The sequence below is a fragment of the Amia ocellicauda genome, chromosome 4 (assembly GCF_036373705.1).
Source record: "Amia ocellicauda isolate fAmiCal2 chromosome 4, fAmiCal2.hap1, whole genome shotgun sequence".
Classification (NCBI taxonomy): Eukaryota; Metazoa; Chordata; class Actinopteri; order Amiiformes; family Amiidae; genus Amia; species Amia ocellicauda.
In genome coordinates this window covers 9,845,917-9,869,685 of record NC_089853.1, presented here as the reverse complement: position 1 = coordinate 9,869,685, position 23,769 = coordinate 9,845,917, and the positions used below count along the sequence as shown (strand labels likewise).

The following is a 23,769-nucleotide window of genomic DNA, read 5'->3' as shown; positions in this document are numbered from 1 at the left end:
GTGTTTTATCTAAGTCTGCTCCATTTGAATCTGTCATCACACTCTCTGTCTCCCTTTCTCTCCCTCTCCCTCTCCCTCTCTCTCTCTGTCTATCTCCCTCCCTTTTCCACTCTCCTTCCCATGCTGTCCCTTTTCTCTAGTTTAATATACGTTTAGAATATTTCCACTAAAATACAATTACACAAAGTGTTGCGCGAGGTGTTGGAAACTAAAACATGAATTTCTAATATAATAGCCACTCCCTGTCATGTTCCACTGCAAAGGCAAAAAGCATCTCAGTAGTTTTCAGTGTAGTAGGTAATGTTTTCAAGAAATCCTCACAGATTCAGCCATCTTTGATCTTTTGGTTCCATGTGGAAATCTGCTTTGTAATGTCTCTTACAGCTTATGTCTACTAAAAAATATATTTACAGCCTATATATCAGTAGACTGCATATCAACAAGGTCCTAGGTATTAATATATTTGTATTGTGAAAAATAGATCTATAATTAAATAGGTTGTTTTTTCAATATCCTGAATGAAATAAATTACAATAAATAAGACTTAGACTTCAGATTAGATTTTATTCTATGTTGTATGTCTAAATCTAGCTGAAATAAAATTCACCCATTCCAGAATAAAATATCTTACATGAACGTTAACTAGCTGTCCTATGAAAACTAAAAGCTCTGCTGAAGATCAAAGCAGGGGGATTCCATTCATACCTGAACATTTCACAGAAACATGGCTTGTAAATCTTGTCCCACATTTCTTTGAATTCAAAAATCTTCCACTCACCCGCTCCCTTATTTCCTGATAAGTCTGTGATCCTGTACCCATTAAACTGCCCTCTTCCCCTTTCATCCCAGTTCAGGTAGAACAAAAGCAAAGCAGGTGTACACCAGGTTAGAAGGAAAGCCAGTGTGCTCCGAGACAAGGTTTTCAGGTCATGCACATCCGTAGCAATTCCCAAACACTAGAGGGTGGCTTCCAGAAAAGACGGGCCACCCAGTCACCTTTACTGGGAGATTGGGTGTGAATGGACATGGAGGTGTCAGAAATCATAGCTGACTGTGGAATGGAGAGGAGAACTGGCCCAGGGATGATGCTCAGGGACTCTCCAGGAAATGTTTTAGAAGACACTTCTGGCAGCTGAGAACAAGGGAACAGAAAGCTTTTTTAACATGACAAGCATAACTCTCAATGGCCTCTTCATTGACGGGCTGTTCCAAATCTCTGTCTTTTCCTCTCATCCTCAGCCACACGCTTAAATAAAGCACTATTATTTCTTACCGCGGCAACAAAGCAAAACGTATGATCCGTGTAGGGGTAGAAATATTCATAGAAATATAATAGATGAACTGACCAAAGCTGAGTAAAGCCAAGTACACCACAAAAGGAGCTATTCACATTTTAGAAACAAAGGGAGAGACAGTCAAATGTTCTGCAAATGTGGTTGCAATCTGTGTTGAACTTCGCTGTGTTGTAGCGAATCAGCTACTTAAATGTTTGGTGTACTGGGGTCAAGGAATAATGAGAGATTTTGAAGCCAGCTTGAAACTTGCATGGTTTCGTGCGAAATGCGGAAAAATGTAAATCCTAATTACATTTTTCTTTTTCTTTCTTTTAGTGGGTATTTTCCCTGTCCTCTACCTAATTCAGGTTTTTACTTCTATTTCTGCAGACAGGCATCAAACCTCCAAGCTTTTGTGCTCCGTGCTAAGGCCAGTTTCCACAGTCTAAGTCAGATACCTTATTAAAACACTTGAAAACAGTCGAAGGTTAGGTAAGCTGGTCAAACGACCAAATGAGTGTTTTAAAACCTTTGTTTTTATCTGCTGTGAAGTGGGCCTTTTGGGAGAACCCCTACACATTGCGTTCAGGTCAGCTGCAGCCTGAACAAAAGCTGTTCTGTACATATGGTGATAATTTAGGAGGAAGAATGAGTTATGGCCAGAGACATGTGTAAAAGCCATTGATGTGATCAAAACAGATTTATTTTTAATGGTGAAGTTGCATCACTGATTAAGTTAACCTCTTCTACCCACCTGAACACTGTGCCTCCCACTCCCTCCTAAGTACAAGGTACTGGTTCCTTCAGTATAGGATATTTAAGAGAATTAAAAATATAATAAAAAACAGACTATGAAAGAATCTTGAAGTTGGATGTTTTTACAACTCTTGCATAACTTTCTGTGGGCTTTTCCTTGGGAAGAAAAACATTAAATAATAGTAGTTAATAATAGTTAAAACATTCTATGCTAACCTAGTGTTTCTCACAGTTTCTCTTAGTGTTTCTTGTGCCACACACTGCCTTACAAGTAATCATATTGTATCCACCTCCCTCCCCAACACACACACACCCTGAGCAATGACACTTTTACTATGACACAACAAAAGTAATAAGATGAACATTTATTTCAACCAGTCTGTTGGAATGTGTATTGAGTTGTGATTGGTGACGGTATTGAAGATAATTCCTGACGTAATCAAAGACAAAATTCAAAGGTTTGCTTCCAATAAGGATATTTCCTAAAAAAAAGTCAAAATAGCAGTAGCATCTATCCAAAATTGCATTTCCCCAGTATTTCCATTTACAAAGTAACAACACCAAACTGTTCATTAGTGGTCCATTTCAGTCTTGTCATTTTGCCAGAATAACTTATCACAGTCTTCTCCCCACATCCTTTTATTATATACCTGTCATAATAAAGTCACACACCCACTGCCAACAGCCATCAAATGACTATGTTTTATAAAATATGTTTTTGCTAATACACTACTGTCACATGATTGATAGATAATTTACTTTTCTATTGATGGTTTTTCTTTTAAGAACATAAGAATGTTTACAAACAAGAGGAGGCCATTTAACCCGTCCTGCTCGTTTGGTGTCCATTAATAACTAAGTGATCCAAGGATCCTATCCAGTCTATTTTCAAATGTTCCCAAGTTTTCAGCTTCAATCACATCACTGGGGAGTTTGTTTCATATTGTAACAACTCTCTGTGTGAAGAAGTGTTTCCTTTTGCAGGTCAATAGCACAGCAGTCATTCTTACCAATTGCAATACACTTTTTAGAAGCATAGTTATTGTTAACGATAGACTCAATTCTATGTGAATTAGCTAATGAGTGGATGATGTGATTGATTCCTTTTCACTTTTTTGAAAAGCCTTTAATTGGCATGCACATGAAGTGCTTGAGTTCGATAAAATGGTTGAGATGTACCATATAATATACTAAATGTTTTTACATACGCATGTGTATTAAGTATTTAAGAATTGGCTGCAAAGCATAGGAGACTTACTCCGTCTCCAAGCAGGTGCCATACTCTGTTTAATGTGTCTTATTTTGTTGGATCTGGGGCCTATAGGATTTCCTGAAATAATTCGATTTACTTGCCATGACCAGGAATGTATTTTAGTTTTCCAAAATGAAATGCTTTGCGATGCTCGTATTCAGTTTTTGTACAAGCTCACGTTTCCCAGCGCTAGATAAGATCGGCTGGTGTTGATTCTTTATCTTATCTGGCGCAGGTCGCTGCTGACCTCCCGGAGCTGTAGAAATAGTGCCTGAGGTCTGGGGTTCAAGTGGCTATAATTTAAAACCAGATTTAGTCACGCAAAACAAGAATGGGAACCCAGGGTCAAAGGTCTCACTTCCTTTCCCATTAGCATTATTTATCTATTTTTCCTTCTCCAGATCCAACTTTCTGCTTGTATCAAACTGCCCTTTTAATGGATTACACAAGAGCTGCCATGTCTAGTTCTGAAGGCCTCTTTTTACATTGTCCTCTTTCTCCAAACAAAACTAACTTTGTTTCGATATTCTTCATTCTGCACGTGTAAGAGACCACCTTAACTGTGACAGGCTGAGGTACGGTGACAGGCTGAGTGAGCGAGTGAGAAACCTGACTTTCACTGTGACTGTAGGGAGATGGATGGCTGCCAGAGTAGCGTGCTATGTTTTGTGGACGGAGATGTCTGCTTAGTGTTTTCTGCTGCCCTGGGAGGCTTCTTCAAAGAGAAAGGACATCATCCAGTAGTGGTGCGAGGAAATAAGAAAGACTGGGTGCCTGATGAGTCTTCTGTACAGTCGGAACCAGTCTTTCTTTTATTTTTTCTATGAATGGACAGCCTTTAAAAACAGTTGCTGTCTGACTGGAAAGTTGTGATGGTACAAAGCAGGGGAGATCAGGGGCAACAGTGCTCAGGGAGAGACTGGCTTTGGTCAGTTCCGTTCTGAGCTGCAGAGACCAAAACCTAATTCCAGCTTCATAAGATCAGGAAACAGCTTTGCTAACAGTCCACTGGAAGGTTTCTTGAAGCCCTATAGCCAGTTTCCATTATTGCTGCTAAGTACATTTCATGAAGGCATCTTAAACCCCTGGATACTTGACTGTAATGTGGTATTCAAATATCTTCAGTTGAACACATCAGTGGGCCTCCCAGTGCTAAAGACTTCAGTCAGTTGCCTCTTTGTTTCTGCTCTGGTTAAGCCAGGCTAAGAAGGAGAAAAGTTTTTTTAATTCCTTTTTTTGTTTGTTAGTTTTTTCTTTTTACCACCACAACATCTTCAAACTATTTGAATACCTCCCCCAGCGCTTAGCGACAGAGAAAGTGTGTTGATTCTGCATGTGCTCCACAGCGTGTCAACAAGCTGTTGGCTCATTTATTTATTTATTTATTCGTATTTTTGAGATTACAGCTCTGGAGAGGAAGGGCACACCATGTGTTTCACAGTGGCAATCTCACATGCTCTCACTAGGACCCGCAGTCTAATTGAGTTTTCAGTTTTCATTTACCATCTCGGTTTTATTGCTTATGGGGATGATTGGATCCGTGGCTCAGGAGACTAAAGGTGTGGGACCCTCGGGCTTTTATCTGCCATGGTCCATCTGCCTGTGGGGTGATACTTCTGCCAAGGCAATCTATCAATCTTTAATTATCTGGACCAAATTTATAAAACATGAATGTCATGTTAAATTTGCCACCTGTTTTTTAAAAGATAAAAACCAAACACCCAATGGGCAAAAGGTTGAATTAAATCTCCTTTTGTCAACTTATTATTAGTGACGCTTCATTGTGAACATAGTCCAATATCAAGTCCAATTTTTCTTCACTTGTCTCTGTGAGATTAATGACCACTGACTTTGATTCCATCCTGCTTTTGTGTGCTGGACAATTTTTCACCATCATGTAAACCCTGTTCAGCTGCATCTGCAGAGTGCTTGGACCTGTAAAACACAATGAGAAGCTTGATCATGGCCAGCAGGGCTTTGTCTGATGGAACATCTGCCCATTCCCATGACAGCCCAGTACATTCCATTGACTTGATTTCATCATGTTACACCTATTGGATAAATTAACTACATGGTTAACAAAGCCAAGGGTACCTGTAATTCAGTAGCCTGCTTTGATCAAATATATTATCCCAGCTCAGTCTCTCTGATTTTAAATGATACATCTTTGTGTTTGCTGCCTGCTCACTATGTTTGGCATGATTCACTTCTAACAGTTCATCTGAAAAGGAGTGATTCATGCTTTTGCGTTTGAGGCCCCTGAATCACTATTTCACCATTCATAGTGAAGACTAATGGGAATCCTCTTCCAATGACTGGCCAGTGCATCCAGTTCCTTCAGAAATCAGCATTGTATCTTTATCATATGAGATCACATGAGGAACTCCAAAGCATTGACATGTGTTGTTATTTCCTCAAGGTGTCTTTTACACTTTATTAATTTGTATGCTACATATTTTTTAAAAACTCTTTTTGTGGCGTGAAAGTGTATATTTCTTGATTGGAAACCAAATATGTAATAAATCATTACTTTAAATAAAACATGGAAAGGAAAAACATGCAGGGCAGGCTTCGGTGCCGGGCTGTGTTCTCAGCAGATTGAAGTGGTTGTCAGGAGGATGTGCAGGATTTCACAGGGCGTATGGAGCCAGTGAACCAAAGCACAGAGAGCAACAGACACCTTCGATGGGGCAGCTGGTGAGCAGACATGCAGAGACCCCTTTCTCTCTGAAACCACTCCTTCCCACTGTCAAAGGAACTCCACGGAGGGCCTCTTTGGCCCTTAAAAAAACTCTCACTTCCCTCCTGGGGAAAATAATATTTTTTTCCTTTGATTTCAGTCTTGGCACCAAATGCATCTTTGCTCTTGCAGCTAGCAGACCCCATATGGGCATCGAGTTTAAGATTCCCATAAACACTAACCATTAAAGAGAGAGCCAGTCTGTTTGGACTTTGACCGCAAAGCTCTGACTCTCAGACTTAAGCAGCATGCACATATATGTATGTATGTCTTGATAGATTGCTGTGGTAATTATCCCCACAGATTAGCCAGCCCACTGCGTGGTTGCGCTAGATGTCAGCTGTAGCTGTTGGATAAGCTCATGCTTAAAATAACTGAGGGTACCTCAATAGCCAGAGTAAATAAAATACTTCAGTCTCTGATATGTCTGTGCGATACCTTGTCATTGTTTGGAGCTCAATGGACTGCCATTGGAATTAAACCAAATCACAAGGTCTTTTCTAAACTGGGAAATGATCTAGGACAACATTGTTTAGGTCTTGTAGTTCTGCTATGGCTAGGAAATAATTGATTTTGAGGTAGGAATCTCTCGAGCCATAAAATACATCAATTCTGGCTTTGTGGGTTTGCATTTTGAATAACAAAAAACAGACTGGTATTCAGACAGTGTAGCTTTGTAAACAAGAAGGGGCAAACCCTCAACCAAATATTGCTATCCTTAAATATATCAACTTTCTTAAAAAAAAATATATATATATATATTTGTGCAGACCTATACTTTCTTTGTGTTTAGTGATGGTCAAAATGTGGTAATTTAATCCCCCATAAGGAAAAGTGAGGAAAAACATGGTTTGTCATTAAAAACAAGTAAAATACCCCACCCCCATTTCCTTGAATGCAAAATGCTGTCATAGCTCCTGTTTTTGTCCATGTACACAGACAGCTGAAAAACGGACAAAAATAAACCACAAATATTTCCCTGTTGCTGAGCTGGAGTTTTGTTTTTGTTGGTTTGTTTTAGTTTCCCCAGTTACAACATCTGGCTATCCTAGTTTTTCTGTTGTGTTTTTTTCCCCTCCCATTTTTCTTACCTCTTGTGTGTTTCTGAAGTTCTTCATAGAGGGAGAAGGGAGGTAAGAGGGAGCATGGCTTCCAAATTCCTGCCTGAGTTTCTGCTCCAGGAGCTGTGTTCAGCTGAAGTGTTTGTGGGGCCCTGTGGTTTTTCAACCAATAAATCCAAAGCACATATTTAATACCGTCAGAATGTGCAGGGAAGTGGGAGTGCTGAAGGATGTATGGCCATTACTCAATTGGCCACATCTGAGAGCTACCAGAGCTACATGAAAGGTGGGTGCCCCCCTTTTTGAGGCCAGTCTGCTTCCAAAGTATCTCTGGTATAAGGGACGTGTTGAAGGAAACCATGTTTTAGGGACCTGGGTTATCAGGTGACAAAGATATAGCAGAGAGACTCAGTCAGTGCTGGTCAACTGCATCCGCCTGCTCTTGTGATTTGTAGCTGATTGATTACAAGACTTTAAGTAGTTAAAACTCTTGTCTCCACCTTTCCATATCTTTGATCCCCCTAAGGGAAGGGGGGAAGAGCAAGGTTTTGCATGTTGAGTTTCAGGTGTAGGAAAAAACAAAATGTATTTGCCTCACAGATGTTTCTAGTTCAAAGTGAAGTGATAGATTATCTCCTGTGCAATACCTGCATGGAGTGCCTGGTCTTAGCTGAGGTACATTTTTAAGGCAGACATGCTTCAAGTTTTCCATCAGCAGGAGGGAGACTGTAGATGTCTCTCACTTTCCTTTTCTCATAAAACAGAATGGTGTACTGAAAGAACGGACTGAAAGAAATTATAAATAGTCTCCGCATGGATGACTTTATGAAAATAATCACATCCAATTGAGAAGAGGGGACTTTGAAATAAGTTATAAGATCAGTTGAAAAACTCCTGCTTACTTACTAGGGGTTAAATGATTGGAGGCAATGGACTGTACTGATGTTGTTTTACCATGGATGTTATCAATAAATTATAATTCGTATATAAAAGTTTACACACCATTTAGGACACATTTATGAAGCTAAGAATCATATGGTTCTATATTCCTCTGCACTTTTTAATGTCATCCCTGTATTTGTAGTGTAGCATAGGGTCTGGTGGCTAAAGCACCCTGTTTCAAAGCAACACCAAGCGGGTAACCCATGCCATGTATTTTGAATGCATCCTTGTTACAGAAGACTGGGTCCTCTTCATGTTTTATCAAGACTTTCTGACTCCAAGCAGGAGGAATTCAAACGCTTTGTTCGCAACTCAAAACTGCCTGCAAACCCAATATGGAACTGATTCATTACAATTCATCGGCCTACACATTCAGCCGGAAAGCAACTCAGGGATAGTAGACTGCCAAGTCTGGAGAAGCTCCTGGACAATTTTGGATTCCAGGCACACGAACACTCAACTACTGTACTGTTTGGAGAGTCCACTTAGCCAGCACATGTGTATTAATAAATATAGTCTCTACATCATCAGCCAGCCCATTTTCACTTAACTTATTTTATAATGTGCACTGTGTTATCCCAGTTGGTGTTTTCTGTACGCCAGTGTAAGCTTTTGTTTTAGATTAGGAAGATATTTCTCATGTTTGTTGAGTTTCAGGGAATCTTTTAGTGCTTCTCTTGTACTGATTCCTTGAAGTGGTGGATAATAATATTAGAATTAACATTTCCTTTTATTTGTTTTGTGGCATCTTCTGATAATGTTGATTATTTGTGTTTCATGAGTACTACTGGCTGGATTTGTGCCTCTCTGCAATGTCTAAATATATTCTTGTATGGGACAATTACACAGGCCTTTCCCGAGAGGCCTTTTGCTTTTTCAGTAAAATAAAAGGAAGAAAATGAGAGACAAACAAATAGATTCTATAATTACTAATGACTTAAAGAGAGTGAATTCTCCTAGTTTTCTGTGACTTCAAAATTTCACGGACTGTATGTTTACATTCAGTCTTTTTCTTTATTTAAAAAAAAATGTTTCTTGACTTTTCTGTTTTAGATGCTTTATTATACGAGGTGTTCGAAGAGTTCTGAATGCTTGCCATCAGTTGTTTATTTCCCTCCAGCTAATAACTGCCTTTTTTCAGTCCTAAGTATTGTTCTGAATTTCCTCACTCATAGCAAACAATGATCAGATTGCATATTTGAAGCGAAATCTTTCCTCAAGTGCATGTGGCAACTTGTTTAATTCCTCCATGATGTGAAATCAAAGTTCTACAGCATGTTGCTTCACATATCAGGCAACGTTTTCGACAGGACTGTACAACAATTACTTGTATTTTGTTTCTTTCCTTGTTACCTTTCTTCATTCACCCGCTGATCGAGTTGGGCAGCCCATTGATTTTTCCTCCATTCAAAATAAGTTAGCGCCATCTGCTGGTTTCTACTGAGATTTCTCCAAAGCACCTTCAGCTCTCAGCAGACAGGCTCAGGGTTTTCAGTACTGTAATGTTACAGTCTTCCTGCAGTACAGCAGCATACACAGTCCTCCTGATATGAAATTCATATTATATCACACCCGATGAAAACATTGAAACGTTGGTTGGTTAATTTATAAGGCCTCTTTTTGCAGCAAGATTCTGCACTCACAAAATGTGTTTAATTGACAGAAATTACACGGCAATCCTTTGTAATGTCAATCACCTAACCAAAACAAAACTTTCCTTATTTTGTAGCCTGTTTAGAGTTATTTTCATGTTTTCGGATCTAAACTCTTTCCATTCCTGCCAACACAGCCTAGAGTGGAGTTTGTAGGGGTGCCAAGCCTTTGAAGATGGGGTCGTGTTGGTGACCTTACTCCAGTGCATTGTGGCCTTTTAGGGATCTGACATTTTCCATGAGCATTATGCTGCACTGCAGAGATATTTGGCACATCAACAGAAACACAAAATGTTACTGCGGGCACATTGGGGCACAATACAGCCCTCAAGGTGCTCAGTTGAGGGAAAGCTTCTATAATTTTAACCTCTTAAATTCACTTGAAACCGTTTGGAGATACAGTGCAGATTCAGATTTCAGTCGAGAGCAGACCCCACTCCACAGTTTATATCCCCCCCCATCTTCCTTTCATTAAACCTACCAGCATGCAAAGACAAACCCTGTTAGCTCAGGCAAGATGGAAAGTCAGCAGTGGTCTGGTGGCTGTCAAGGAATTTTCAATTTTGTGTCTTTGAGCTTCACCAGTTGTGAGACCGGCCTATGCCAACACTGGATATCTCGACATACCTATCTCTGCATCTTTCTAGCTGTCTCCTGATCTCTTCGTCGCCGCTGAACATTTTTTCCCTCTTGCCTCACATGCGAATAATTAAACATGTCTTACGAACAGATTTTGGACACCATGTTGATGAAGCCCATAATTCTTTCTCCCTGCCAGCGCACACCCGGAACAGAATCAGCAGGGGCCGACTGAGTGTAGATCCATTTGTTCTCAGGCTGTCCTCCTATTGGCCAACCTCGGCCAGTCTCGTAAAAAGAGACATGATATTGGAGCTGCTGCACTAACATAAGTTCATCTTTTCTTTGCCTTTTTTTTCTTTCTTTTTCCCCCCTCCTTTCTTTCTTCAATTTCTTTCCAGCGTACCAAGAAAGGCGCGTTTCTCCTTCTAATGTGGTCAGACTCCTTTTGGGATCCAAACGCTAACCACTTGTTAGTTTCTGTTAGCGCTGTTTCTCTCGCTGCCGATTACGACAGATTTAAACATTTTATGGACCTCACACGCAAACTAGAGCATCACAGCCATGGATACAATTATCTGTCTTAGTTAGGTTCCAGTAAAGACGACTGAACTCAAAGAAGATTCTAAGAACAGGGCTTAGTGGAAACATTGCTTAGAGGATATCAGTGAAGAGAACAGGTTTTTAAGAGCTGGCAAGCTGTCGAGAAGATGTAGTTTAATGACAGCTTTCCCATGACAAACACAAAGCTAAGGAATAGTTGTGACGAGCAATGTGACCACTGTAAATAACCCAGTGTGCCAAAATTCAACACTTCTGCAAAACTTTTGAAATTAGCATACAGAAAGAGAATATAGCAGAATTTTATAAGAAGCATATATTTAATTTAAAAAAGGCATGTAGACTTTCAACTTCCCAATACAGTTTGTAGAATGAATTCTGTCTTTATCACTCTGGAAGAGCTTTGAGTTGAAACCTGATTTTAGCTCATTCCTTCCTTGCTGTTCTCCCCCTTAGAAAGCCTGGAATGGACACTGAGTCTGGGGAAAGTGGAAAGCAACAGTGAGATCATGACATTAAGATTTTATTTAATCCACTCCCTGCTTATTTATGAAACTCCAGGGATAAACTTGAAGTTACCAGACCTGTTAAGAACATTATAGATCAAGTTATACCTGTAACACACTCACACAGATATGTACAGTATATATACAGGTGTTCATGGACAGATTATTAATGCTTTGACTCCCTTTTTTATTTATTTAATCTTTCACTTGTCATTTGGATAATAACCTCACTCCTATGCAAGCAAACTGTAATCCAAACCATTCTAGAAGAAATATGTCTCCAAGCATCCTTTGGTGACCATACACATGAAAGCTATGTTGTATTACATTACATTAGAGCATATTATATGTCTTGAATTTAAGCAAACAAACCTTCAAAACAGGGAAACTGAATAGGGTACATCCTACTACTGAAGGGCAGCAGTGTGAGTTGCAGCTCATTTTGAGCAATGGTAACACCGCCAACCAAGAGCTTCTCAGAAAGAAATGGAAGACACAAAGACACAAGAAGGTGTGACTCGGTGTCTGAAGCAATAATGATAGACAGCTCATGACGTGTGTGTTGTAGGATGGGTTTGGGTCGGGAATGAATCGAGACCGTTGTTATGGGGGCTCTGCTGCTGTGATGATGTCAGAGTCCAGGCTGTCTATCAGGCAGGGTCCCAGCCGGCTCGGGCGCTGGACTCGCTGGCTCCCTCACGTTACTTTCTGTCACATTTATTGGAAAACTGAGGATGAGTCCTGCTCACATGCAGGGAGAGAAAGAGGCCAACTGGAAGGCACTCATACAAACCACCCACGGTTTCTGGCACCAGTGCAGGGAGAGCTGTTTAAAAACATGTGGGCTGCATTATTGGACTTGCAAAACGATATGTAGTAACAAAAAATATGTATATATTATATGTATGTTCTTCTGCCTAAAGTACTGTAATGTGCATCATAATAAAACAATAATATAAATTGAATAGCTGGGAAATTGCTCTTGTACGCTAAAGCAGGTATTTGTATTCTGTAGGTGTTTTCTGTGGTCTAATGTCCCACCACTTCATCCCTAGTTTCGTTCTACTTCTTTCCCCAATTATAGCACCAGTTCTCTGCCACCATTCTATCTAGCATGCTGTTGTCTCACCCTGTTATCATAATCCTACTGGTGCCAGACTGGGGTGGTGGAGAGGGGTGGGAGGTGGTAGTGATGGTGGGGGGTGCCTAGGGGTGTTAGTAATACAGTTCAAAAGCAGTGATGATGAATTAAAATACTACAGAGCAGGGATCTGTTAATAAAACAGGCCACATTAAAGAGGGCTGTACATTTTCTGGACAGACATATACACAGTATATATTGGTGTGTGTGTGTGTGTGCATGTGCACTGATGCGTTGTGTGTTGGTGGGTGGCTATGTTTTTATGTTTTAATTGTTTTCATTAAAGCCCTTGAAGAATTCAAGTAGATGAGTTATTGCCCCGTGCATTGCAATACAAATGAAATCCATGCAATAGAAGCCCAACACTTCTTATGTAATCACTCCTATGCCCCTATCAGAGGAGTGTTGTCCTCTCATCGGTGGGTATTCTGGCCTCCACATCCCTGGTGGGGTTGGCTTCCATCAAGGTTGTCCTGTTTGAAGGAAGTCACTGGCCCCTGCTTCATCACTACATTAAAGCTCTTTGATTGTTTTATTTTTATTTTATTCTTAGTTTTTTTCTGTTTTTGTCTGGTTTATCGATTGTTTTTTGAGAAGCCAATGAGCATTATAACTGCATTTTGTCTTCCCATCTTTCAGCACCTGCTTAAAACACATTATACACATTATACCTAAAGTCCATTCCAGTCTTCTCTTATGCCACTGTTATGTGTTGTTGATTTTTGCCCTTGTAACATGGTGTATACAATATTGCACGTAAGTGTATTAACCACATGTGAAATCTATATGCTGGCCTCTTGTTTCTGTAAGTCACACTAGTTTCAAACCTTAATTAAAAATTTCAGCAATTAACTGGAATCATTGGGATAATGTTTAATCTGAAGAAGAAAAAGGAAATCCAAATTAAACCTCTCGTTCTGGTTGTGATGCTCTTCTACACAGTGTACTTCAGATACATTATAGCAGTTACTGGAAAGCTGAAGGTAAAGTCTGGGACTGTTCTTCCTCCAATTTACAAAACATTTATTGTGCCTGGATTTTAGAAATGTCCCTGATTAAACTAAATCTCTAATTGGCAGATACAAGTATATGGGTAGTTCATAATCCAGTTCTGGCATGGTGTATGCAATTCTGGGGACTTTACTGCTTGGGAAGGTTCTGTTAAATTTTACAGATTGAATATATAGCACTCAGTGCACATGCCAGACAGCTGGAGCTCAATATATATTGTATACGTTTATACCAATATTACCAATAACGTGACTTGTTTTATGCAGTCTTCATGCACCCTCTGGTGGTACACTTAAGGTCTACAGGATGACCTTGTCATTTCCAGCTAAGATGTCTTCAAACTGAGGCCAAGCTATCAGGGCTTACGGTATTTACACTGATTTGGGTGTAATATAAGCATTTTACTTTAAAAAATATATCAATTAACAATTGATAATAAATACTCTGGAAATAATACATTTTAAAATATAAATAATTTAATGAATATAAAAAGGTTAAGAGGCCGATATGAAATAGTTTCAGATTCCTAGTGAGTCTGTACTTTAAGCCTCTGTCACATGATTACACCTCGCAGATTATATCCTACCAGATGTGGTAGCACTAGTGTTTACACACAATAGCAATAGCAATTACATTGCAGCAGTCAGTCAGTCATTTATTGATACGCAACTATCGTCCAAGAACTGAGATTAAAACAGCACATGTTCATAGTCTAGTTGTTTCGATATATACAGAATTTTAAACTGTGCCAGAACAAACTGAAAAGAATTGAGTGCTTACTTTTTGGATTATATTTTATTTTTTTAGAAGAATATGCCTTTAACATTCCAAGTGCCGGCCCATCTCCCCCATCTGTCCTTCAAAACTAACACATTCAGAACAGGAACAGTGGCCACAGTCTGGAAAATCCCGACAACAGAGCCTGTTGTGACCAAAAGGCCACCAAATGGAAGCCTGTTTGCGCTCGGCCCCCAGTTCACCAGAGTCACTGTTCTCCCTCCGCAGACACAAAGTCAAAAGGAAAAAGATTCACTTCAAGTTTCCTTCTTCAGAGAATGAGATCCACTATTACAAAGAAAAGGAAACCATCTGTTTCTTTATCCAGACAGGAATAGTTATAGAAAAAAGTGTTCCTTATGTCAAGTCAATTTTAAAAAGCCCCACAAAGGATCTGATCCAATCGGCTAAAAGCAAAATACTAACATGAATCAATTAACAATGAAAAATATTAATCCATTACCAAAAAATAAAAAAATCCCAAATCTTTCTTCATTTCCAGGCAATTATGTTTTTTACACAACAGGTTCACATTCTAATTTTATATCTCACCCTGATACTTAAATAATAAAAAAAGTATTTTCTTCATTTATATCCATAAAAATATGCTTATTTCCTGCAGAAAGAATCTTAAAAACGTCCTCCAGAAATGTGAGCTATCTGCCAGAGAAAATACATTTCATCCTTTCCAGCCGATTTTTTTTCCTTCTTCTTCCCCAAAAGGAATTGCTCTGAGAAGAGGAGAGAGAGAAGGGATGGTACTCCTACACCATGTTGTGGAGTTTAGTCCACTCGAAGATGTCCTGCTCACACACAATGTCTGAGTTGATAAGGAGGTAGCGGTCGCCCACACAGAAGTGTTTCTGACAGGCAGCACACTTGAAGCACTCCAGGTGGTAGACTTTGTCCCGCACTCGCATGGTCATCTCGAAGGCCCGGATCCTCTTGTCACAGGATGCACACAGACCATCCTGACCAAACAGCCTGGAACACACAGAAAAAACAAAAACTCTATTAACCCTTTCTCAGTCTGTTTAACAAGGGAAACTCAAGACACCGTTGGTGGTAGGATGTCATCATTTTGACTAGAAAAAATCTGCAGTCAAAATGATTGCACTATTTTGTTTCTTGCCCAGTCAAGCATGGTTATCTATTTGGTATGAGTGGAAGGGTTAAGCTTTCAAAAACATACCACTATTTGTGAAGTATAACCAAAGAAATAAGCATTCTTCTTACAAAGTTGTGAAATTTAGATAGATCTTACAAACGGGAAAGACAATCAAATCAAATAGGAAAACCGGACCTACCTGAGATAGTCTCTCCGGCACAGTTTCCGGCCAAGTTTGTAGTAAAGCCTGCGGCCCACCTCCCCCAGCCGGCACCCACACAGGTCGCAGCTCAGGCAGTCCTCGTGCCAGTACTGCTCAATGGCCTTCAGGAAGAACCGGTCACCAATGCTCTGCTGACAACCTCCGCAAGTCAGCAGGGACGGGGGCATCTGCAGAACCTCGTCCACCGGCTCTCTGGAAACACAGGAACCAATGGGGTTATTATGATAATTTATATTATTATTGTTTAATCGTTTAGCTGACATGTAAAGCTTCACTTTTATCATTTAACGCCTTGTTCTTTTACTGTGACAGGGAAATTCCTATTCCTAACCCCCGCCACCAAAAAAAAGCTCTAAGCCAGTTCTGTGGTCAGATGACATTCACTGATGGTTTGCAATACTAACTGTCACCTCAAGGGGGAACAGTCTCCTAAGAAATCGCATTTGAAAGTCAGTGTTTCTCCTTCCAAGGAAGGAGGAGGAATATTACAAACAATTGCCTGTAGGGGTCTCAAAAACACATTGCGATTAAACCTGTTCTACTGTGGATTTAGGTTCACTATACATATATATCATAAGTGTGTTTGTGTGTGTATATACAGCTCTGTAAAAAAATAAGGGACCACTGCAAAATTATCAGTTTCTCTGGTGTTACTATTTATAGGTGTGTGTTTGGGTAAAATGAAAATGTTTGTTTTATTCTATAAACTACTGACATTTCTCCCAAATTCCAAATAAAAATATGAATGGAATGGAATGGCTGCCATACATGTAGAGATGCTGATTTAAGAAAAACTTGCAGTGGTCTCAATTTTTTCCAGAGCTGTAAATATATATATGTGTGTGTGTGTGTTTTAATTCCTCTTTTGTTTGGTCTTCAATAAAACAATATTAGGAGTAGTTGTGTTATTCTTGTGCCCAACTTTCAGAATATTTTGTATCTTACCTTTATTTAGCCAGGTTAGTCAGTGTGGGAGAGTTACAATTGTATTTTAAGGAACTAGATCTTTAGAGAGTGAAAACAAAACCACATAATAAGCAAATCTGTCTCAAATGTTATGTTTGCATAACATGTTTGACATAGTGACCTTTTGTCTAATAATTCAAAGTAAGTGCAAAATGTAGTTATTGCTGCTTTAAATAACACATTAACAAAAAACTGTTTTCCTCTGTGAATAAGTCTTCTAATCTGTGATCAAGAATGCTTCAGTTATATACCTATATACTGTATACACAAACGCCCCGATGTAATAGGAAGATTAATAAATCTCCATTAGAAAACACCCTGAAACAAACATGTACATAACTACCTGGAAAACCTTAGCTTGGATAACTCTAATATGAAATCTAGCATTCGGTGTTATTAGGCCTACATATTGATGCAACACATTGAAACACTGCTGTTTCACAATGCCGTACCTTATTGTTTACATGTTGAAATGCATCTGCAGAGACAAATTGTTTTCTGATGTTTGATATATTTTGAATTTTTCCTCCCTACACCAAATGTAAAGCAGTTTCTTCTGAGAAACACCACCACCAGATATTCATTATGTTCGGCTATGTCACCCCAAGTGAAACTAATTTGAATTCCTGTTTCCAAAATCGAAACAGTTTTACATCTACAATGTTACTAATATCCAGGATTTTTTTTTTTTCTTCTAAACTTAGTCAGAACACCAAATGTGTATCAATCTATTGACCTGTCTTACAAGTACAAAACTGATCTTAATGCATATTGACCTATTCACTAAAACATCTGCCTTGTGATAAAGTATTTCTGTGGGGTTTGGCAGGTCGTAGTTCAGATACTTGCATATGAAAGCTGTAAAATTAAGCTTTAAAGATCCATTCCTGGTCTTGCTATATTACACTGTGTCTCAGTGGTCGACCCTATACAACCTTCACAAGCAACAGAGCAACTGAAGTTCCCCGGAGTACCTACCTGCCAAGCATCAATATCGTTTAAGTTGCAAACGTGTCATTTTTCAGTAACATCTTCATGCCCCAAAGTGAATGAAATGCAACCCTGAGACGATTTCACTTACTCTGTCGCCTCCAAACTCTTCCTCTCAATAGCAGATGACATTCCAGTAAGATGTGGCCGCAGGCGAGGACGATGGCATCAAACAGACAGGCTCTCTCCCTGTGTGAGGACGCAGCGGCTCTTGGGTCTAAATATGCCTTGATATCAGCACTTCCGATCCTTGTTGCATATTTTTGTCTTTGTAATGTTTTAAGCAAAACACATCTCCTGCTGCACCTGTCTGTCTTGTCATTCCAGCACCGCGCTGCACTGCCCGCTAGCTACACTCATTAGCACACGGCTATATTGTATTGGCTGTGTATCATTTAATACATGCGCTTTCTAACATCAATGGCCGGTAGGCAGCCTATTAGTATTATTTCCTGGAGATGTGAGCACCTCCTTTGCTATACTTACAGCTGTTATTTTCCTTGCTGCGTAAGAATGTGATGCTATGTGTAACTAGTCCCGGCAGCGCTGATAATGAGGACAAATGCGTCGTGTTAATTCGCCTGTGTGCCGTCCTTCGCCTGCTCTGTGGCTGCGCTCAGTCCGCGGGCTTGGCGTTTGTGTACCGCAGCCCTGAACGGAGGGTATTTTTAAATACTCGGCTCGGCCCCCTCGGTTTCTGGTTTCGTTTCCTCTTTCCTGCTCACGACTCCTCTACAATTGAAGGAAATGGGTTTTAAAGAGACAACGGCCGCTTATTTGTGTGTGTGTGTGTTGGGTCGGGGGGTGGGGTATGGGATGGGGGTCGTGACAAAAACAAATGCTACGGGGTATTTGATTATCAAGCCAGGCGACGGTCGTGAGGGCTCTCCGCTCACATGGCGAGGACAGCCGCGTCCACGTCCCATACCTGACGCACAAGTACATTGTGCCCAATACTTGGCACAGAGTCGCTATGAGAGTTGGCTGTGTATGCTCATATTTGCATGTGTGTACAGTAAATGTACACCGACTGTTTTAAAATGGTGTGGTCATCATTGCCATAAAACTGAAGGATGGTGTGGAAAGACTGCTTTGAATGAAAACTTTGTATATCTCGTTTTCTCATTTACTTTCTGCTAGTTTAGGTGTAGCCTCTGGGTGTGTTGAGGGTTATTATCATGTCGCAAACCAGACCTCTAGCACAATTTGCATGTCTTCATGATGGTATTGCAATGGAGAAGAATGCCATAATGTGGCCCTTTTACAATATTGAAGTAAGAGTGGCTGAAGAAGGTAATGATGTCTCTGACCGCAAGCTGAAATGGCGGGTTTCACACGGGCGTGTGATGGCTCACAGGCTGAAACCCAAAGTGTGACAAAAAGGGAGGTATGTGAAATAACCAAATTGAGCTGCCATGGGGGGACGCACTGTGGGGAGTCAGATGGCAGGGAGCTCACAGACAGGGTTGTGGGGGCTGAGATAGGCTGGCACACACAGTTTGCTGCTTTCTGCCCTTGAGGAGCTTCAGATCCAGCTGTTTCACCTGTGGTGTTTCTGAAAAGTGTCTTTCAGTCCTTCATTTTGACCATGTTGAGACTTAGCTTGTTGTTTTCAATGGTGTTTCGCTTGTGGAGGCTGTAAGGCAACAGAACAGTGTATTTTTTTTTTTTGGTAGTCTTTTTGTTTTTAGAGGCTCAGTTCAATTCCCTCACTGTATTCCCACCATCATCCAAGCAATTTCCCCTCAGTTACCCTGAGGTCCTCTCTTTTAGCTAAACACTGAATCTGTTTTTGAGTGCTTTGATTGGTTTTATTGACTTGATAAAATGTCTTTCCCTTGGTTTTAATTTGTAAACTATTGCCTTAAGGGAGATAATTAGATGTATCTAGTTGGAGTACAGATATGTTTATCCCTTCTCTCTTTCTCTCCCACAAGTGCAGAGCCTGGAGGCCTGTGACATTTACTACCTTTTCCTGGAGTTTTGGTCCCCATCGAGTGAAACTCCTCTGAGGGTAATTCATCAGTGGGATTGGGGCATCACTGGGCCACAGTGCAAGATCAACTTAAACAAATAGGACCATGTGATGATAAAGGCAGAACTGTAATATATTTCAAAGGCTAATCCAATGTAACATTTTACCAGTGAGCACGCTTTTGCACTTGTTTTTCTTGAACCCCACCCAGCCGCTTCTGTTAAAAGCGTTTCTCTTATCACCTGCCAGAGCTGCTGTGCTTGCTCCCTGATTCTGGGGAGGGCAGGGGCCTGCTGTGACACTGGGCTCCGAGATAACACCCAAACCCCTGTGAAGAAGATATGCCGGGCAGGGATCAGGAGCTTAGCTTACACTGGATTCTGCAGATACAGTATTTGGAGCCTGTTGCAAAGTTGTTCCCTAGATCTCCTGCAAGAGTGATAAAACAGCACTGTTCACTCTAATTAATTTGTCACAACCTGGGATTGTTATGATCCAGAATGAGAGGGATGGGGGTTTCTTGTAAATTAATTTCTCCTTCCACGGTGGGCATTGGAACACCTCTTAACTGGCACTGTTTAGTGCAGATGTCACATAAAGAGCTCTAATTTGCTCTCGTTTGGTGAATCAAATGCAGATTTGTGCTGGTAGGGCTATTCTAAGCAGCTGACACTTCAATATCTGTCCTGAAGGGTGTTTGGACAATGAAACGTCACTCTATCCTCTCAGACACAGAGACTTTGCAGATGTTTGTGGGCCGAGCAGATTGTTGAGCTTGAATCATCAAGGCGAAACCACAGGAATATCAAAGGAAGGACAAGATAAATGTGTCCACAGCAGAGCCCATCTCTATAGTCATGGAAACAGAACTACCTGACTCGAAGTAAATGATTCAACACTTGTTTTCCTTCCTTCCCCTTTTTTTCGTCACTATCTGTGAGTTAGTGTGCTGATTTAATTTCAGATTTCTTCTAGCCAATGTGGGCAGCATTACAATGTATTGTTTCAGTATTTTAGGGAAATTGAATGTTGATTTATTTAAATTATTCCAGACCAACCTACTTGCTTTTAAAAATATATTGTAATGGGGAAAATAAAATAAATGAATAAATAATAATAGAAAACTTCTGAACTTTATTCACTGCAGGGAAATGCACAGCCCACTTATCTGATTTTGTTCCTCCAGTAGTTGCATTGCTGTGTAGTAGCTGATTTGTAATGTAAACGCTTTTGTGTTAATTTGACAAGAGGAACAGTTGACATCTCCGGACACATTTTTGTTTACGTAGTGACAACCTCCTCCGAACTAATAATAAGCACTTGCTAGGAAAATATCTGATGTTGTTTCATAATTGCAGTTGAAAAGATAGAGGGGACAGAAATAATCATTAAAGCGATAGCCCTAATCTTAAAAGTCTTAAAATGCCTATATTCAATTTGATATATTAAATACGCATTTCAAGGTTCTGTGAGCCCTGAATAACATCACCTAAGTTTATCAATTTTTAAAAAGTCATATAAGAATACATCACTCTGCTCTGTAGTGTAAGCTGATTTGGGAGGGAGAATGCTGGGTAGGGTTTATGATTTATGAAAGAGAAACGTGAAAAGGCTGAGTGCTGACAAACAAAATTGAGCATGTAACCAATTCTACCTTCTACACTTTTCAAACTAATGTGTTTGACAAAGGGATTTTTAACTTTAATAGTTTTTCCGAGTCCCTCACCCTGACCAAAAAAACACAAAAAAAAACAGAACATGCAGTATAGAAAAGTTGCAGACAAGGTCAAAGTCAGTCCACCTTGCCAATGTCTTAGGATAAATCTAAGAGTTGATGATAAATATTAACATATTTCTGGAAGATTGTCCCTGACTGAAGATACAAAGTAATCATTGCTTCTATCCACCATTTCCCGAGGACTGGACAGGATGAGCTCCTAGGATGAACAGGAAGTGAGAGCACATCGTGTTGGCAGAGGGCACCGCTGTTTGCTGTCCTGACTTCCTGTCTGAATCGCATTGCCTTCCTGCTGCGCTCTGATAGGTCAGCAGTGTGCATATGGCCCAACCTGATAGGATGGGGTGACCACTGGTGAGGGTAAGCCACAGAAACCTTGAGGCACTCCATCATGAGCTGTCTGGGGGTTCATGCTCAGAACAGCATTCAAGTCCTGGATTTCCCTATTCCACTTTACCAAAGCAGCATGCATGTAACTCGGCACTATTTACAAACAACTCAAAAAGAAATGGAAAGTTTTTAGATATCCGGCTGAGGGCTTAGAGGGTCCGGTTCAGTCCTGTGCTGCCATGTCAGCTCTTTTCCTCTCTCATTTAGAGACATTGCACGTGTGGAACATGCTAACAATCAGTCCATCATTACCCATGTGCATTTGCCAGTAATTAAACGAAAGGCAGAATGTTTAAATGAAAAATGTCAGCTCATTTGACATGTAGGAGGGAAAAGGCAAACCCGAGGATATCTCCTTTCTCATGAATCTGCAAAATATTATCTCGGATTGCTTCGGCAGATTAGAAGCTACTTCTCAGTACTCTGTGTGTCTGGGAACAGATGAACATTTAAACTTATAATGTAACAGTGAGCAGTGGTTATGCTAAGGGAGGCAGATATTCCGGAGATACATTTTTCTTAATTATTATTATTTTAAACATATACAGCTCTGGGAAAAATTAAGAGACCACTGCAAAATTATCAGTTTCTCTGATTTTACTATTTATAGGTAAGTGTTTGGATAAAATGAAATTTTTGTTTTATTCTGTAAACTACTGACAACATTTCTCCCAAATTCCAAATAAAAATATTAATGGAATGGAATGGCTGCCATACATGTAGAGATGCTGATTTATGAACAAATTGCAGTGGTTTTCCAGAACTGTATAGCCTGAATATGCATTGAAAAGGCATTGACCACATCAAACCAGAGGAGCTTTTCCAGATCTGCAGGTACACACAGACCCAGAGACACAAATGGAAATTGGGTTTAAAGGCATTCAAAACAGAAAACAGGAAACACTTCTTCATACAGAGAGTTGTTACAATCTGAACAAACTCCCCAGCGATGTGGTTGAAGCCGACAATTTGGGAACATTCAAAAATAGACTGGATAGGATCCTTGGACACAAAATGATGGGTCGAATGGCCTCCTCTCATTTGTAAATTTTCCTATGTTCTTACATTCTTATGTTAAGAGGCTACAGATTTTTGTTAGAAAGCCACCTTGTACAAATTCATTTATGTATATAGAGACTTACAGTGGCTGCCCAGTCTGATACTAAATAGGTAACATGGGAAGTTAACCCACAAATATTATCACTTTTTTATGTATCTTACTCAAACACTCTGTTCTGTAGCTACGCTTGAAAATTATCTAATAATTCTGTGTTATTTTTCATTTGCATTTCTACAAAACCAATAATTTGTATAGTGAAAAGGAAAGCAAGCCTTGTTCATGAAGTGTGAGATTTTAATGCTGCTTTAAAATACATAGTGGCTATAGGAAGTATTCACCCCCTTGGATTTGTTTCACATTTTGTTATGTTACAACCTGAAATTGTGATGCATTTAAATTATTTTTTTCCCCTTTGATTTACACAACATACTCCACACTTTCAGTGTGTGGAAAAATGGGGGGCTGATAAAACAAATCAATTAAAATTGAAAACCTGAAAAGTCTTCATTAGATTAGTATTCATGCGCTTTGCTATTACACTCCTCAATAAGCTCAGGTGCAACTGATTGCCTTCAGAATTCACACAGTAAGTTACATGGAGTCCATGTGTGCAATAAAAGTGGTTCAAATGATTTCATATTACATACACCTGTCTCTATAGGTTCCCACAGTTGGGTAGTGCATTCAACATAAAAATACTACCATGAAGACCAAGGAGCTTTTAAAACAACTTTGGGATAAAGTTGTGGAAATGCACAGATTGGGGGATGGGTAAAACATCATATCATTAAGAAGTGGAAGGTATATGGCACCACCCAGAATCTTAGAGCTTAGAGCAGGCCATCCTTCCAAACTGAGCAGCCAGGTAAGAAGAGCATTGATCAGAGTAGCCACCAAGGTGCCATAAACAACTCTGAAAGACCTACCTGGCCTATATGGAAGACTGGCAAGAAGGAAGCCATTTCTGAAAAAAGCCCATGTAAAATCCTGTTTAGAATCTGGAAAAAGATTCTGTGGTGCAATTAACTATTTGGCGTAAATGCAAACCATTATGTCTGGAACAAACC

General features: G+C 39.9%; 1 protein-coding gene across 2 annotated transcripts; it reads right to left on the bottom strand.

Moving 5' to 3' along the window:
* Positions 1-14,104: 14,104 nt before the first annotated feature.
* lmo2 (LIM domain only 2 (rhombotin-like 1)) lies at positions 14,105-18,272 on the bottom strand. 2 transcript variants are annotated; one of them, XM_066700948.1, is made up of 3 exons: positions 18,026-18,272; positions 15,560-15,775; positions 14,105-15,236 (listed from the first exon to the last, which is right to left on the bottom strand). In XM_066700948.1, exons 2-3 carry the CDS (start codon positions 15,748-15,750, stop codon positions 15,017-15,019), a joined length of 411 nt encoding a protein of 136 aa, XP_066557045.1. In that variant the 5' UTR covers positions 15,751-15,775; positions 18,026-18,272; the 3' UTR covers positions 14,105-15,016. The 2 variants fall into 2 exon arrangements, with proteins under 2 accessions (XP_066557045.1, XP_066557044.1); XM_066700947.1 differs by having other exon boundaries at positions 17,631-18,269.
* Between the last annotated feature and the right edge of the window lie 5,497 nt (positions 18,273-23,769).